This window comes from Antedon bifida, chromosome 1, assembly GCF_963402885.1.
Source record: "Antedon bifida chromosome 1, ecAntBifi1.1, whole genome shotgun sequence".
Taxonomy (NCBI): domain Eukaryota; kingdom Metazoa; phylum Echinodermata; class Crinoidea; order Comatulida; family Antedonidae; genus Antedon; species Antedon bifida.
The window spans coordinates 11,367,752-11,383,850 of NC_136226.1; the positions used below are offsets into that span (position 1 = coordinate 11,367,752).

Here is a 16,099-nt window from a genome sequence, read left to right on the forward strand (position 1 = left end):
TTATTTCTTCAAATGATAATGTGATTGTAATCATTTTTTAGCCACCCTAAAAAACCAGTAATTCCTGAATAGTTCCAAAATGCCTGTTTCTCTTTTAGGAAAATCTGGTTGCAGTATGCAAGTAGATAATAATAATGAAGTAATAAAACTTCAGCAGTTGTATTCAGAAAGTTTGGTTTTGGCTATATGAATATAGAAACCATTTAAATCCATGTGCAATTGGTAAAAATATAAAATGCTAATAAATCAACTAACCTGACGAAACTCTTCAGTAAATAACGTTATCATCCAGAAGACAAGAACATATTCAGCAGCTGATACTTTTGGATTAAAGTTTGCCAACATAATATAGCTGAAGAGCCCCAGGAATAAGAAGTAAAATATCTGAAATCAAGAATTGTTGTAGTTTACAGCAAGCAATCTAACAACAGGAGACTGAGCTCGCCTTGCCAAAATAGGAACAGTCCTTTGATCTTATGTCTGGCTTCGACAAATACTAACAGTACTGTACTATGTACATATTCTCCGCGGCTGGTGGTGTCTGTTAAGAGGCATTGAACTGGTCATGTGGCAGCCACAGATAACCCCTTTGATCTCCAGAGCTCAGCATCCTGTTCTTAGATTGCCTTGTTTACAGTAAGTGTAAGCAGTACTTAGGTGATAATAGAAATGACATTTTTCAGATATAAATTACCGGTATATAATGGAATGATAATTTGATAACTATTTTGAAGAAGTATATTGTAATGTAATGATATAGGCCTACTTTTATAATTAAGAAATCAACCTTTGTATCAGAATTCAATAAGTTCACAAACTTGACCCAGAAAGTCCAGAGGAGAGTTTGTCCAGATGTTTTAAATGTCCATTTAGTTTATAATAAGAATCCCTAAAGAAAACACTTAGTTTAACATTTGACCTTTCCCATCGTTAAACCAGGAGAGATTGACACTATTTAAGTACAGATTTGACAGTGTCATCCATCATTGAAACACCTTATTATACCGTTAATCACTCCCACTTAAACACCCCTGGATCAACTTAGAACCAATCGTTACCCTCACAGATTACGTAGTGACATATGTAAATGAACCGAAGCCGATATACTCCCAAGTTTCAGAAGAGCCCAGACACACCTTACAGCCACTTTACAGAGCACACACCTTACAGCCACTTTACAGAAGAACACCTTACAGCCACTTTACAGAGCGCACACCTTACAGCCAGCATCACTAATCCTCTGTTCCTTAGTCAGTTAGTTATTCAGTTATTGTATCAAGTATATTCTGAATAAATAATATATGTTACGACAGCAAAGCGAGTAAAGAGTCTTCCTTACAAAGTACCTCATAACAACATTATATTACATGGTGGAAGACCCAAATTTTACAAGGGACAGAGCGAGGAAACCAAAATTTACAAGAAAATTAACATAAAGACAATTGAAGCAGAAAATAAAAGCAAGAGATAATTTCTTGAAACAGAACAAGAGACGAAGACGAAGAAAACCAGCCACCAGTCAGATAATTGTTTGATAGGAGAAAACCGAAAATTACACGAAGACAAGCTAAAATTTATATTTTAATCAGACAAGCAGAGTTTTTTTTTCAATTAAGCAGTTAACTGGATCAAGAGAAGCAGAATTTTTTTTTCAAGACAGCATTTTAACTGGATCAAGAGAAGCAGAATTTTTTAATTTCGTATAACCGTTTGATGAAGATAAAGAAGATAATCAAGGAAGACACAAGAAGACTCAAGACGGAAAACAGAAGCAAGCGGACAAGAACGTTTCGTTTGGACACTTTCAAGTTTTTTTTAGAACGTTTTTTTTTTTAACATTTACTTTTTTTTAATTTTGAACTTCGAGCATTTGAACATTGATGAACACCTTTCACTTTTTTTTTGAGTTCGTTGTTTGAAAATTTGAACATTGATGAGCACTTTTAACATTTCTTTAATTCGTTGTTTGAACATTTGAACATTGTTGAACACTTTTTGCATTTCCTTTAATTCGTTTTTAATTGGATCCGAAGCATTGGGGTAAGTCAAAACCATTTTGAATTGTAACCCAGTGTGAAAGTTCATGGTATACACTTAAAATTTTTTTTAAATTGTTAAAATAATCATAATAATAAAATGAAACCACCGATAACAACGAACACATTCAGAATACCGTTAACGTAGTAAATGACGAAAACAACGTTTAATTTGTCGACGAACATGATAGGACACCCACCCAATTGCAATCAGATACCCTTACACATCCAACTAAAGTAGAACCCCTTAACTTGCAACCTTACATTGACTGTGTAGAGAATAACATGGGATTAGCAGCCCCATTCCAAATGAAAGAAGAACAAATTAAGGAACAAACTAATTTAATTATGACAGCACCTAATGATTCAAATATGACATTAAACCGAGGTAGATTTAAAGCAGGACATTTCCAAGTTTTAGTTTCGTATTCTAAACCGACTTCAGCCAAATGTAACACCGATAAAACAAAACACGAATCCAATGTTCGAAAATTTTGGTGGAATATCGACAGATATAACGATACAGATAAATTGATTAAAGAGATTATTAATGATAAACAGATACCGATAAGTGGATCGCCAAAACGATTCATAAAACGTTTGTATAATGCAACAAGTTACTGATTTAATTTTTTGCAAGAATTTTTTTTAATTACGACATTTGCTAAATTAATGATAGCATAGTCTACGTATTTGATTTGATTTGTTTAGTAACGATGTGATTTCAGTTAAAAGAGAATTGAATTTATGATTAAGTATTGATTTTGTAACGAGTTTGATAATGATTAATTTTGAATTTTGATGATCGATATATTGAGATATTGAAAAGAACGACAATCATTTTGTAACAAATATTTTGTTTAACCTTTGAGTCGTTAATCTCAAGCATTAATTAATTAATTGATATAAGAACAGGAGATTTTCTTAGTACTTTTAATTGTATTTTTACATTAAGTACAAAAGTCGAATTTGTCGACCGATTGAAATCGTAATTACCTGTGAAAATAAATGCTTAAATCGATAAAGTTGTGATGATAACGATATATTGTGGATAAGTTTGTGTCAACGGGACACACACGTTTGTTTCTTTTAAAGTTTAAGTGATTAAGTTTGATATTTTGATTTTAGGCTAATCAGCCACAGTTTTCTTAAGTTTTATGTTTTAATTTGATTGATTTATGTTTGAAGGCCATTAGAATGCGATAAGTTGTCGCACGATTTGATGTATGTTCAATGTAACATACTATTTTTAAGTTTTGTATTTTTATTTTGACCGATTTTGTTTGATTTACGCGAATACCGTTATTATAGATTAGAGTGCATAATTAACAAGAGTTGCCTTCTTGACCGATGTTCTTTAGGGAAACCCAACCGTTGTGATGTCTTTATTTCGGTAATCCGAGTGTAGCATGCCTCCAAAGCAACGGACCCACAATTATGTCGATCTTGAAGAAAACTTTTGTTCTTTATACATTTTTTTTCCAAATTTTTTATATAAATTCCGGAAATTTTATACAAAATTCAGTTTTAATTTCATTTTTTTTAAGAGAGAGAAGAGAGAGAGTGAAAGTGATACGGTTACACTTCAGAGTCAATGGTTTTGGCTAACTCAATTTTTGCTTATATGTATAATCATGTTTTTTTCCTTTTATATAACTTTAATTTTGCATGCCACTATTATAACCATTTTTATATTTTAAATAGATTAAAAAAAAAAAAAGGGGAAACAGAGGGATGTAATGTAATGATATAGGCCTACTTTTATAATTAAGAAATCAACCTTTGTATCAGAATTCAATAAGTTCACAAACTTGACCCAGAAAGTCCAGAGGAGAGTTTGTCCAGATGTTTTAAATGTCCATTTAGTTTATAATAAGAATCCCTAAAGAAAACACTTAGTTTAACATTTGACCTTTCCCATCGTTAAACCAGGAGAGATTGACACTATTTAAGTACAGATTTGACAGTGTCATCCATCATTGAAACACCTTATTATACCGTTAATCACTCCCACTTAAACACCCCTGGATCAACTTAGAACCAATCGTTACCCTCACAGATTACGTAGTGACATATGTAAATGAACCGAAGCCGATATACTCCCAAGTTTCAGAAGAGCCCAGACACACCTTACAGCCACTTTACAGAGCACACACCTTACAGCCACTTTACAGAAGAACACCTTACAGCCACTTTACAGAGCGCACACCTTACAGCCAGCATCACTAATCCTCTGTTCCTTAGTCAGTTAGTTATTCAGTTATTGTATCAAGTATATTCTGAATAAATAATATATGTTACGACAGCAAAGCGAGTAAAGAGTCTTCCTTACAAAGTACCTCATAACAACATTATATTACAATATTGCGTCAGGAAGCTTAGTTAATTGGTCAAGTGATCCATTAAACAAATATTTAGCTTACCAAGTTATGAGTAAATGTAATTCTTGGAGAATCATAAAAGAGTTTAAAACGTTGGTACCATGAGAGTTCCTTTCCACTGTCTCGAATGTCAACATCATGTGTAGTGTGATAGTACTCATCATCCCTACAAAATATAAAAAGATGTTTTTCATTCAGATTAAATATATTTATAAGCTTAATTGTTTTGAGGCCTCTTTGAATCAATTAGAAAAAAAATGTTTTCCTTGGATATCAATTATGATTTTAATTTATGGTCCTAATTCGTTTAATATATTGCATAGAAATAAATATCAAATGCAGATTTTCTAGAAAAAAAACCCAGTGATTATCCCTTTAAAAATAAAATATAAATGGGCGTATAAAAAAAACTCACTGGTCTTGTTTTCCAGCCTCTGTTCCATTCACTGTAGGCCCTTGGACCTTCACCATTTTTAGGCTTTCGCCAAGTTGGTCACCTTCAATATTGTTACCATTCTAGAAATGTAATTGCAATTTAATATATTGAATGTAATCATACAAAACTAGTTGAAAAAAGGGTGAAAACATAGGGTTCATAGATATTGACTATAAAAAGATGAAGGTACTATAATGACAAGCAGACAAATTATATTACAGCAGTTACTGCAGTAACTATATATATTTTAATGCAATAATGTATGTTTTTATTGTTTGTTAATGTAGAAGTGTATGACAAATTCACTGAAATAAACAATGTGTATGACCATAATTATATTTGCAAAAACAGGTAATAAAATTTAGTTACTGCAGTAACTGCAGTAGAATAATTTTCCATTATGCAGGACAATGTTACAGATCTTTGTCAGACCAGAAATGTATTCATTACTTGTAATAACATAATCGATTGAATAAATTGCACTTACTACTGGTTTCATTGACTTCTTGCGTTTTGAACTAGATCTTCTAACAAGATTACTTTCTTCCTCTTCTTCATCGTTTTCATCCTCACGGAATTTTATGAGAGAGTAGATGAGTGGTGGGAAAATCACGCAAATGGCCAACTGTTAATAAACAATTGATTTTTCATATTAAATAAAACAACCAAAAATGCATCAATTCCCATTTTTGATGACTAAGACAAATGAGAAATACTTACAGTATGCATTTTATTATCTTTCGACAGTTTTCCCATCCAGATTTCAGTTAATAAATTTTGAACACCTTGCTGACTAACAAACTTCTTCATATTTCCATTAACGGCCAAACTTAAACATGTAGCATGCCCCCATTGGCGAAGCTCACGCACGAGGATGATAGATGTTCTTTCTTCGTCTTCGTTATAACACTCATTGAGGACTCCAATTGCAAAGTCTTCAAACCAACTGTTTCATAAAACAGAAGAGAGTTATTAGAATTTAATTTTAAGAAAAATTTGGATTGTCTACTACACAAAATTAGTTGTTGTTCATGTTTGAATAAATATACAGTATTATTTAATCTACATGTCTACAGTTCATAACCAAGTTTATTGGAGGGGCTATACTAGAACAGAAGGATTTCTATTTTAAACATGTTTCTAAAGCTTTGCCTACACTATCAAACTTTATGTAGTGTAATGTGCCCATATATGGACATGGCAGACATGGTTTATAAAAACCTTACTCTGAAAGTTCATCCAAGTGCTCTTTGTAGTCAGCGTCATCTTCCTTCTCGGCCATAAACTTAAGAATCATTGATGATGTCAGTGCTGCTGATATCATTTCTTTACATTCCTCCCAAAAGAATTGAGACATCTCTTTGCGACCTTGTAGTACCGACCAGATTAAAAGTTCTCGTATTGGGTTATCAAATGTGTTTAAATTCCCTCTTGAATTTTGAGCTAAAAATTAATAGAAAATACATTAATATTATTATATGTGCAGACCTCCAAACTTTCCAAATAATCATGGGAGTCTTCTTATAATTATGTCATTTCCAACTACAATGCACTTCTCTCTCAATGCCTAAGATTTGTATGTGAAAGTGCCCCTTTATAGTCTATGTTATCTTTCATCAATTAGATTTAAAAAAAAAAAAAATTATTTCTTTCTCATAATGTAAAACAACACTGAGTGCCTGAGATGAAAAAATTGATTTTGAATGTTTACATGGCTAAACGTCAAATAGAGGAGCGGCAATGTAATTTCCTGTTTTTCTTATAATAGATCAGGAAATTTAATTTACTGGTTGAATTAAAAACATTTGGCAATTCTATATTGAATGAGTAAAAAATACTTTTATGCTATAAATTTATATTATCAAACAAAACAAAAATTAATGTGAAAGAAAAACATATATTATAGATAGATATTTTTGCTAATTTGGTTAAACGAAAAATTAAATAAAGAAAGAAAGAAACCTTCTTTGAAGATCTAAATCTAAAATAAATTCATTCTACAATGATTAAACAAAGAGTAACAAAAAATAAAATAAAAATCTCCCAAATCTACTTCTTAAATAGAATGCTTTCTTAATGATTGTGTTAAAGATAATATCTAAATGTATTTACTGTATTATACTACAACATTATATTACACCTAAACACTTATTTTTGAAGTAAAAAATGCTATTGCATTGCTGAATTTTCCAAAGATGTGGTAGCATATTAGATTACTGTATTTCTTACACAAAACAATTTATTAATATATTTATTATTATAAGAGAATTATAAATACCCTAGTTGAGGTACACTTTGGCCAAGCATTCCTCATTCTAAAGTGACATTCTAAACAAACAAAAGCCTTTTCTAATCCCATATGAATTGTTGTTAAAATAAATACTTTTGAAAATTGTGGAATTTTTGGTTTTGCATGACCTTGTGAAAAAAAATTAGGTGTAATTACTAAAGACAGTATAAATGTAATAAATATATTTTGCATAATTATTAATAATGTTATTATATATATTATATGTTATTATCCCAGAAAATATATGACATTCATTTTAGTGAATTCATGATGCTACTGCAAGTTTAGAAACAAAAAATCTAAAACTGAAAATGTTTTCTAAAATGAACAGAACCTTTCAACTAACATAGCCCATGTGTTTGTATAAAACATTCTTAAAAGCCCCACCTTAAAAACTTATAATTTAATAATATTAATAAATCAAATAATAGTATAGTGCTTAAAGTAATAAGTTGCATGTTCTTTTCCTAATGTTTGAGTAAAAATATTTTTATCAAATAAATTTGAATGAAATGTTAATTGCTGTTATTAAAGAATTATTTATTTTGTAAGAAATGCAACAATTCACCATGGACACAGATCCTAATTAGGGTCAAATGCTTGATTTTAAAACAGAAAATTTCCCCTATTTATATGTCGGTTGCCATGTTTTTCATGCAATGATTATGTACCCATATGCACATGTTATATTTACCAATATATCTTGCGACTGGAAGAAAACACATTGATGATGCAAATTTAAATTAAGTGCATTTTTTCTTTAAGCACAAAGATACCAACTCGCTATAAAATGATGTGATCTCAAAAGATGGGAGACTAGATAATGATACTGTAGTGGACCAAACTCAATACTCAGCTTTTGATATGTGATATTCTGAGGGCCTAGATGTTGTGTTAGTTCATTGTGCACATGCATAATTTATTACTTGGATATTGTTATTTCAGTATACACCGTATATGTTAAGTAATATATTTATATATCATTGATACACAAAAAACTGTACTGTATTTGTATTTAGTGAATAAACATGCTCATATACTTGATGTAAAACTAGTCTTACCAAAGTTACCCACAGCTAAATGTAGGAAAAAATATTACAAATATTAAGTGTGTTTTAGATACAAATATGTATATAAATACCAAAATATCTATTATGTTTTGAAGTAAATATACTGTAGGAATACAATAAAAGTACTAAATAGTAAATTAAAACTATTCAAGTTACATAATAAAAATCAAAACACACTCTGAAAAAACCCTGCTGGTTCTAATATTAAGACTATGGAATAAAACAAAGCTTAAATCACAAAATATTTACACCTTGTAAAAGGCTTTTACCAACAATTTAATATTCAAAATAACCTACAGTAGCTAGAGCTCTTATACATACCTCCAGGGAGAAGACCAGTTGTAGCCTGAGCAATACCCATTGATAAAGAATTTTGAGCCATCGAATCAAATGCTCCTGTGTCTCCCTCATCTACGCCTTCCTCTATTGGTTCATTGACAATATCCGCCTCTGTCAATACGTAACGTGCCTGGTCTTGTAGGTAAAGTGGCTCATAAGAATCCATTGTCATCTCCTCTATAACCTTCCCAACATCGCCTAGTGTAAATTTCCTAGTGGACTAAAAATGAAACATTGAAGTGTCAACAAAATAAAAAAAGAAGAAAAGAAATATATAGAGAAAAAATAGAACTTTAGGGCACAAAGCTGAAAACAGTACATTACAGTACTGTATATTATAAATGGGTATATATATATACTATAATAATATATCAACAATTCTCTTCACATCCATACGACTTGCTAACCAGAAAGGTTGCCAAGAAATACTTTTTTGAAGAAATATTTAAAATGATACAAACCTTGGCACCTCTTTGTTTGTCCAGGTGCTCATAAACAAGTGTTTTCTCTTTCAACTGGAAAAATAAAATTAACATACATTTTTAATCTACCTAGTTATGATTCTTTTAATCCTTAATATATAAGGAAATTAATATTATCATAAAAATACAAATTGAGAATAAGTAACACACAACCTCGAAAGACAGTCTAAAATATTTAATTCAATTTAATATGATATTGTAAAAAATATTGTAAAAAATACAACACAAAATAATATAAAATGAATTCAAGAGATTTCAAGGTTAATCCAATAATACAAAAAGGTAATCCTATAGCAGACACTACCCATTGAGGATAGTAAATACCTACCTCATTGTACAACAGAGTTAATTCTCGCACTGTTAAATAATCTTTTAAACTAACACCATTTTCTAGGAACAACTTGACAAAGTCAACTTGATTGTGTACAAGAGCATAACGTAGAGCAGAATGAAGTTCTCCTTTCTGAAAAATAAAATCATAAACAAAATAAACAGATAATTGCTGCCTAGGCCATACAGTGAGCTTTTAAATTGAACTTAAGAACCCATGTCATGTTAATTCATTATGGGCATGCTGGGGCATTGGCACATGCTTTCTCACTCAATGACACAATATGCATAGGTCAAAATATTTTTAAAAAAATCTTTTCAGGATTATGCATTTAAAACACTGGTTAACGTTTTAATCACAAATTACCTCTAGCTATATACACATAAGCAAGTGTTAAAATATTTGATCAATTGAAAGCTTTATACCCTTCTATACTATATTAATCAAATAAAAATATAAATATACAGTACCTTCCAATTTCTATCATCAGTAAACAGTTCACTTTTAGCGATGTCAATACGGTTCCACACAAGGGTCAATTTCAGTTGGTCTTGGACGCTTCCCTTGTTAGCTAGGCGACAGAGATTTCAATAAATTATTTGTATATAAATTATAAAAGTAATCATCTTTATCAATATTTAAGCCTAATCAGTCATCAATAATATCTATATAGTCATTTCTTTACAATAGTTATGTTTCATTGTTTAGATTGATTCTAATTTACTGCCGCTCAAGCCCACACAAACCCAAAACTTGAGAACTTTCAGGTAGTAACTTATACAGTTATGAAAGTCACATATTTTTAGTCTGTCTTACCTCGTAGTAAAGCATGTAAAATGGCTTCGTCAATGTCTTTGACCCCAGTTGATGCATCCATGTCGTATACATTAAATAGGTCATTTTTCTCAACGCACTCTTGTATACGGGTCAGATGTGTTTCTAATTCTTTGTCTCCGAACTCTTTTGAGATCATTTCTGCTAACTTTTCCCGTAACTTGTGACCAATAACTATCTTTTTTCTAAAAACAAAATGACGAAACAGTGTACGAATTGTTAAATTCAATAACAGCATATTTGTCTCAACACTACATACTGTAGAAGAGACCAAATTAGAAGGGATGACTTTTTAAAATCTAGCAGATCAATTAATATTTACTAAAATTATTTCCACTCATATTTTTGTTTAAAGTTCATATACATTTGGTAATCTTACATAATTATAAACATGTATACATACTCTTTAGTGCCGGTGCTGTTTGTAACCTCAACTTCTGTTGCTCTTTGAGCAGCAAATGCAAGAATATTTGCAGCTCTTCCAGACCCTGCCACAATAACAGCTGGTGTGCCATTCATAACAGCCTGATGCACAGTGAAGATAGTGTTTGGACCACCCTCCACCACCACACAAACCGTAGGAACAGATACATTCTCTGCAATAATAATAATAATTATCATCATCAAAATAATAACACAACAGTACTTTTATATTTGAGAAAAGTTTGTATCAGGCTCGAAGGGCAGTTAATGTTATAAATTAAGTCTTATTTAAGTCTATTAAAAAATATTGTAGGTATCACCACACTATTGTGCTTGATTTTATTTACACCATCCTGGGTTCTCAGACATTGGAAAAAACCCAGGAGAACCCTAAAGTCCACTCTTTACACATTCTTATGGGTAATGGGTCTCAACAAAAATCTAATTTGATTAAAGAGAGCATTATTGATGATGTATGCTTACACTGATGCGTTTGTTTGCTACTCATCACTAAGGTACAACATTTTCTGCATGATTACACACGTTATAGGCCTAACTACACAATTACAATTCCTAATAATAAAGACAATTTTGTCATTTCAAGTAATAATGGTTCCTTTATCATACAGTAGAGCAAAGTTTGTATAATTTAGTGTTTGTACAGTATAAGATAGTGACAAATCATGGTTAAATCTTCTACTGTATGATGGACCATGGAGAAATAATTTCTCCATGGATGGACTAATATACAAACAGATTCTTAGTCAGTATAATATAGATAAACTTCAACATAAAATGGAATCACTTTCATTTTTAAATTATACATTTAATTCAATAGTAATTTTTTTAACCCTGTAAATTCCCATATACATTGAACTTACCATCTTTACCAATACCGATACTTTGTTCTGAAATTGCTTTCTCAATCTTTGCCCTAAGTTTAATTTCGACACCAAATTTACCAGATGTACCATTGTCGACAAGCAAGAAATGGGTATGGTTGGGGTCAAGCTTTACCCCTCCCGGAAGGTCCATTCTATAACTTGCTGGAGCGTATGGCTAGAACAACAAAATTTGATAAATAATAATTAAGTATTTTATTTCCAATCAAGTATTTAATAATATAATAACATTTATATTTCATAAAGACTAATATAATGTAAAATTAAAGATTTGCAGTATTAAAAGGTGGAGAAAATGATTGTTTTATTGAAGGATCTTAATGTTTTTTTATTTTTATATACATAGTCCATGTGTATCCCATTGTCACATCTACAAAAAAATATTATAATAAACATACATCATTTATGTCTTTGATTAGCTTCTCTTTTTGATTGATTACACCCCAAGACGGAATTCCAATTGCGACCACGCTGTTCCTCGTCATAGCACCACTTGCTAGAGCGTAATCTCGCACAGCATCGCCTACATACTTCATAACACCGGCATGGGTGCCTCCTGTGATAATCCATGCTCCTGAAAATCATAAGATAATTAAAATTAAATGTTAACCATGATAAATAGATTTTAAAATAATAAGTTCTCTAAAGCTCTCAATTTTATATGGTCCAAAATAAGAAACAAGCTTACGTTGAGCATAGTTTGAATAAATATCAGTTATAACCTACTATATTTGCATAATACTGACTAAAACGTCTCAAAATGTGACAGTAGGCCATTATTTTATAGGTGTTTATTTTTTAGTTAACTTTTAACCAGGGAAGAGTGAAATTACATTACATACATTAGTATTTCACATCTTCCTGCTTTTAACTCTTCTCTCAAAGGGTTTAAAGGCCAATGTTAATTTATTTACAACAAAAATTGCCACCAATTGAAACACCACAATCAATATACAATGATAATCTTTCCTGTTCAGTTTAACAACATGGCTATAGACCAAGTTTTATCCTGTATTCATGCCAATGACATTAGATGGTAAACCAAAGGGTAACATAATAATGCACTTAGTGTAATGGCCAACTTAAGAACTTCCTAAGAAAGGAAATTGACATCCAGTTTCAACAACACAGTCATTATTTTCAATGCATTTAGATATCAATAAAATGTAATCCTTATTTCCTCAGGATATAGACACAGGACACAAATAATATCGTAAAAAAGGATGTTATGAATGAAATGTAGCTAACTTGATAACATATCTTGTATAACATCTCATGGATTGTTAGTTGATATGCAACCTATCAGAAAAATGTATGCTCAAAATCTCTAACATTTTTACAAATAAACATTAATATGAACAACAAAATTGAATGAAATAAGAAATACAGTACCTGTGCTAAGTGCTGCTTTGATCAGACCTTTCCGAAATACTTCTCGCAGCCTAAAATTCATATGAAAGTTTAAAGCGCCTCCTGTCACTGAGATTAGAAGCTTAGGTACCCCTAACTTCCAATGGTCCCTAAGAAGTTCAAGTACCTTGTTTGGCTGGGTCAAGTGATCTAATCGTACATACTACAAAAGAGAAGTAAAATTGATATTCTTAAAATTATATAAACTGAGATTAAATGTGTATGTTGAGCTGTTTGGTAGCCACTCTTGACTGTGTAGTATACTGAAGTTTTGAAGTCTAATAAATAATTAAAAATATAAAATCATACCTTTTTCTGTTTTAATGTTCCAGAGCTACCAATAGCCCCTACAAATTCTACTTCACCGTATGCCTTCGTATGTGTAATTTGTGTATGTGATTCTGTTTTCCATTCTGTTTTATGTATATGTTCGTTAATATACCGTGTATCATGGGATGACCGTTTATTTCCACACTGGCACGTTGGATTATGTGGGCTGAAAAGAGTAAAAGTAGGCCAATGTGATCATACAATAATAAAAAAAAACAATAATAATGTAGTATTTCAGAAGAACATTTTTCTGTATCATAATGAGGTCAGTTAATGAAACCAGAAAGGTTATACCTCCCTGCAAAATGACATTTCAAATCATACTACTAATAAATAAATTGCACTAAATAATAAAAAGCACTTGGCTAAGAGTCTGAATGAGTCATAATGCTGAATAAACTTTTATTTTAAAAAATATAACTTATTTTTCAAAATTTTTTTTTACAATTTTCCATAATTAGAGGGCATTAGTAGACTACAGTATAATACATCAAAATTACCTAGCATACAATGCACTTTGGTGGCTAAATAGTCAAGATGTATGGAGTCAATGAAATAACTGTTATTTCATAAAGTTGCATACATAGGCCTAGTGATAACTGATTAACTTACGATTCAACATGCAATTGATTGGGTATTTAACCGTTATTATGAGAATGGCAATTTAACCAATTATTTCAAATCTGTCTGTTTGTCTACACTGCCAAGAAATTGGTTATAATTTATTCACACAGTTAATATTAATCGGTTATTTGCTCTTAGCAGAAACAGACAGTGAGAGCATTAAGATTTTAACATGAAGCCCAAGGCTTATGAATCAAGGTTAAGAATACTTACTCGTCATTTTTTGCAAGCGGTCGTTGAGAGTAGTTAATGCATTCTCGTTGATCAATGTTATTTGGAATCCATTGAGGATTTTTCTAAATAAAAAAGAAAAAGTCCAATCAAAATACTAATTAAATACACCGCAAATTGAAAATAAGGAAAAGGAAATGTAGAAGTCTGCTTGCAATCAATATATCTGCCATGACTATGACTATGAATATTTAGATTATACTGTATAATAGTGCTAGTATACAATTACAGTATGTCTAGAAACATGTATTTGATTAATAATAAAAAGCGTTAACATTTAATAATATTTTTCATTGAAAAAATTGAAACTGAAGATAAATGTTTTATAAATAATTTAATTAATTTACCTGAAAAACTGGGTTTTTGGTTGAAGTTAACTGTTTATTTCGGGACCCATTAATTTTTGTCTTTTTATATTGTGAAAATATTTTTTTTTCTACAGGAGTGATTTAAAAAAAAACAAACTACAAAATGGACTACACAAATGTTTTTAGGGGACAACACATCTTTATTAATTGTGCAGTTTTAATAGGTTATTAAAACCAATTAAACCAATTAATACTGTAACACTCACACGATTGAATGTAAAAGGTACTGTATTATCTAACTAAAATCATCAGATTTTCAGTTTTGAACAATAATGCCTTGTGAGAATGATCAATAACATATTTTCAACTAACATTATTGTCTATAGTGACAATAAACCATTAGTAAAATGTGAAGTGTTTAATATGTGAAGAAACCAAAATCTCTTTTGTTTACATAATTCTTCAATAAGCATGGCTAATCAGCATAATGGTACAGACAGTGGATCAGTCAATCACAGATAAATTCCACTCACAAATTTGTATCCAGCAGCATGAATTCAGATAGACATCAATCTCATGAGAGGAAAGTCAGAAATACCTTTATCCTAATGATTGGCTTTTCCACAATTACACTAATTTAACAAAAATTACATGAACAGAAAGAAATATACTGCAGTTTCCTATTGTTATCCACAGATAAACTAACTTTACAATAACATTTCTATACTTTAACTGTTTCAATATTCTCGCGGGGGTTCACTTTTATATTTTTGCATATGGGGAGATGCCACATTTAATGCATATATTTTTGTGGGCCTGGTAGTAGTGTGAGAAAATATGGGAAGGTGCCGTTTTTACGGGGTATATTTTCATGGGCCTGGTGTGGTAGTACTGTAGTGTGGAAAAATATGTGAAGGTGACACATTCATTGGGTATATTTCTGAGGACTTGGTGGTACAAGTGTGGGAAATGACGGGGTAAAATTAGTAGTTTAAATCTCTGGCCTATCCTGTGTCACGATTTATCGAACAATTTTAGGGGGGATTTTATCTAAAGGAGTCCTACATTTGAATCACCCACTGTGAATAGTCTTTAATCAAGAGAAAAAAAACTGTATTATTTATAATATATTGTTTTTAGTTTTTTATATATTTGGATCTATTTTTATGCCATGCCCCTTGCTTCCTGAATTGACCATAAAGTATAACAATAGTAGAATTCAAAGAATAAAACCTTGCCTACTAGAAACAACTGCCTATTTATATCACTTATTTTGTTTGTTTAAAGCCCCCTTCCCTACGTTTTTTAGATCTAATTTAAGATCACAAACTATATTTAATGTAAAAATAATACTATATGGTCCTATTGCGATAACTTTTTTCGTCTTTAAACGGTTAAAAATGTGAAAAATAAGTCTACAAAACTAAGCCTAGCTAGGCTAAACGGTTAAAAATGTGAAAAATAAGCCTACAAAACTAAGCCTAGCTAGGCTAGGCCTAAGACCGTCCACGAGAGGTCGATCGCCGCGAGCTACTTAGGTAGTTGTTTCTCACTTTTTATCATAATTTAAGACAAGGAATGACATGGTTTAATGTTTTTAAAACGTAATATATATTATTTTTACAAAACGTCACAAATTGTAGGGAAGGTGTCTTTAAGTACAATCAGGGTA

General features: G+C 31.0%; 1 protein-coding gene across 4 annotated transcripts in view; it reads right to left on the reverse strand.

The window, feature by feature from the left end:
* The window catches only part of LOC144841869 (transient receptor potential cation channel subfamily M member-like 2), a 42,734-nt gene that overhangs the window by 5,977 nt on the left and 20,658 nt on the right, over positions 1-16,099 (reverse strand). For 3 of the 4 annotated variants that reach the window (XM_078698158.1, XM_078698167.1, XM_078698140.1), the window contains 18 exons: positions 14,102-14,184; positions 13,244-13,430; positions 12,917-13,097; positions 11,923-12,098; positions 11,504-11,681; positions 10,603-10,795; positions 10,182-10,384; positions 9,836-9,936; positions 9,363-9,497; positions 9,014-9,067; positions 8,535-8,772; positions 8,205-8,219; positions 6,080-6,296; positions 5,574-5,799; positions 5,341-5,478; positions 4,833-4,933; positions 4,460-4,583; positions 256-384 (listed from right to left, as the gene is read on the reverse strand). In XM_078698158.1, the coding sequence (XP_078554284.1) occupies positions 256-384; positions 4,460-4,583; positions 4,833-4,933; positions 5,341-5,478; positions 5,574-5,799; positions 6,080-6,296; positions 8,205-8,219; positions 8,535-8,772; positions 9,014-9,067; positions 9,363-9,497; positions 9,836-9,936; positions 10,182-10,384; positions 10,603-10,795; positions 11,504-11,681; positions 11,923-12,098; positions 12,917-13,097; positions 13,244-13,430; positions 14,102-14,184 (2,679 nt within the window). The remainder of the gene's footprint in view (positions 1-255; positions 385-4,459; positions 4,584-4,832; positions 4,934-5,340; positions 5,479-5,573; positions 5,800-6,079; positions 6,297-8,204; positions 8,220-8,534; positions 8,773-9,013; positions 9,068-9,362; positions 9,498-9,835; positions 9,937-10,181; positions 10,385-10,602; positions 10,796-11,503; positions 11,682-11,922; positions 12,099-12,916; positions 13,098-13,243; positions 13,431-14,101; positions 14,185-16,099) is intronic. The other variant, XM_078698149.1, reaches the window with a different exon arrangement.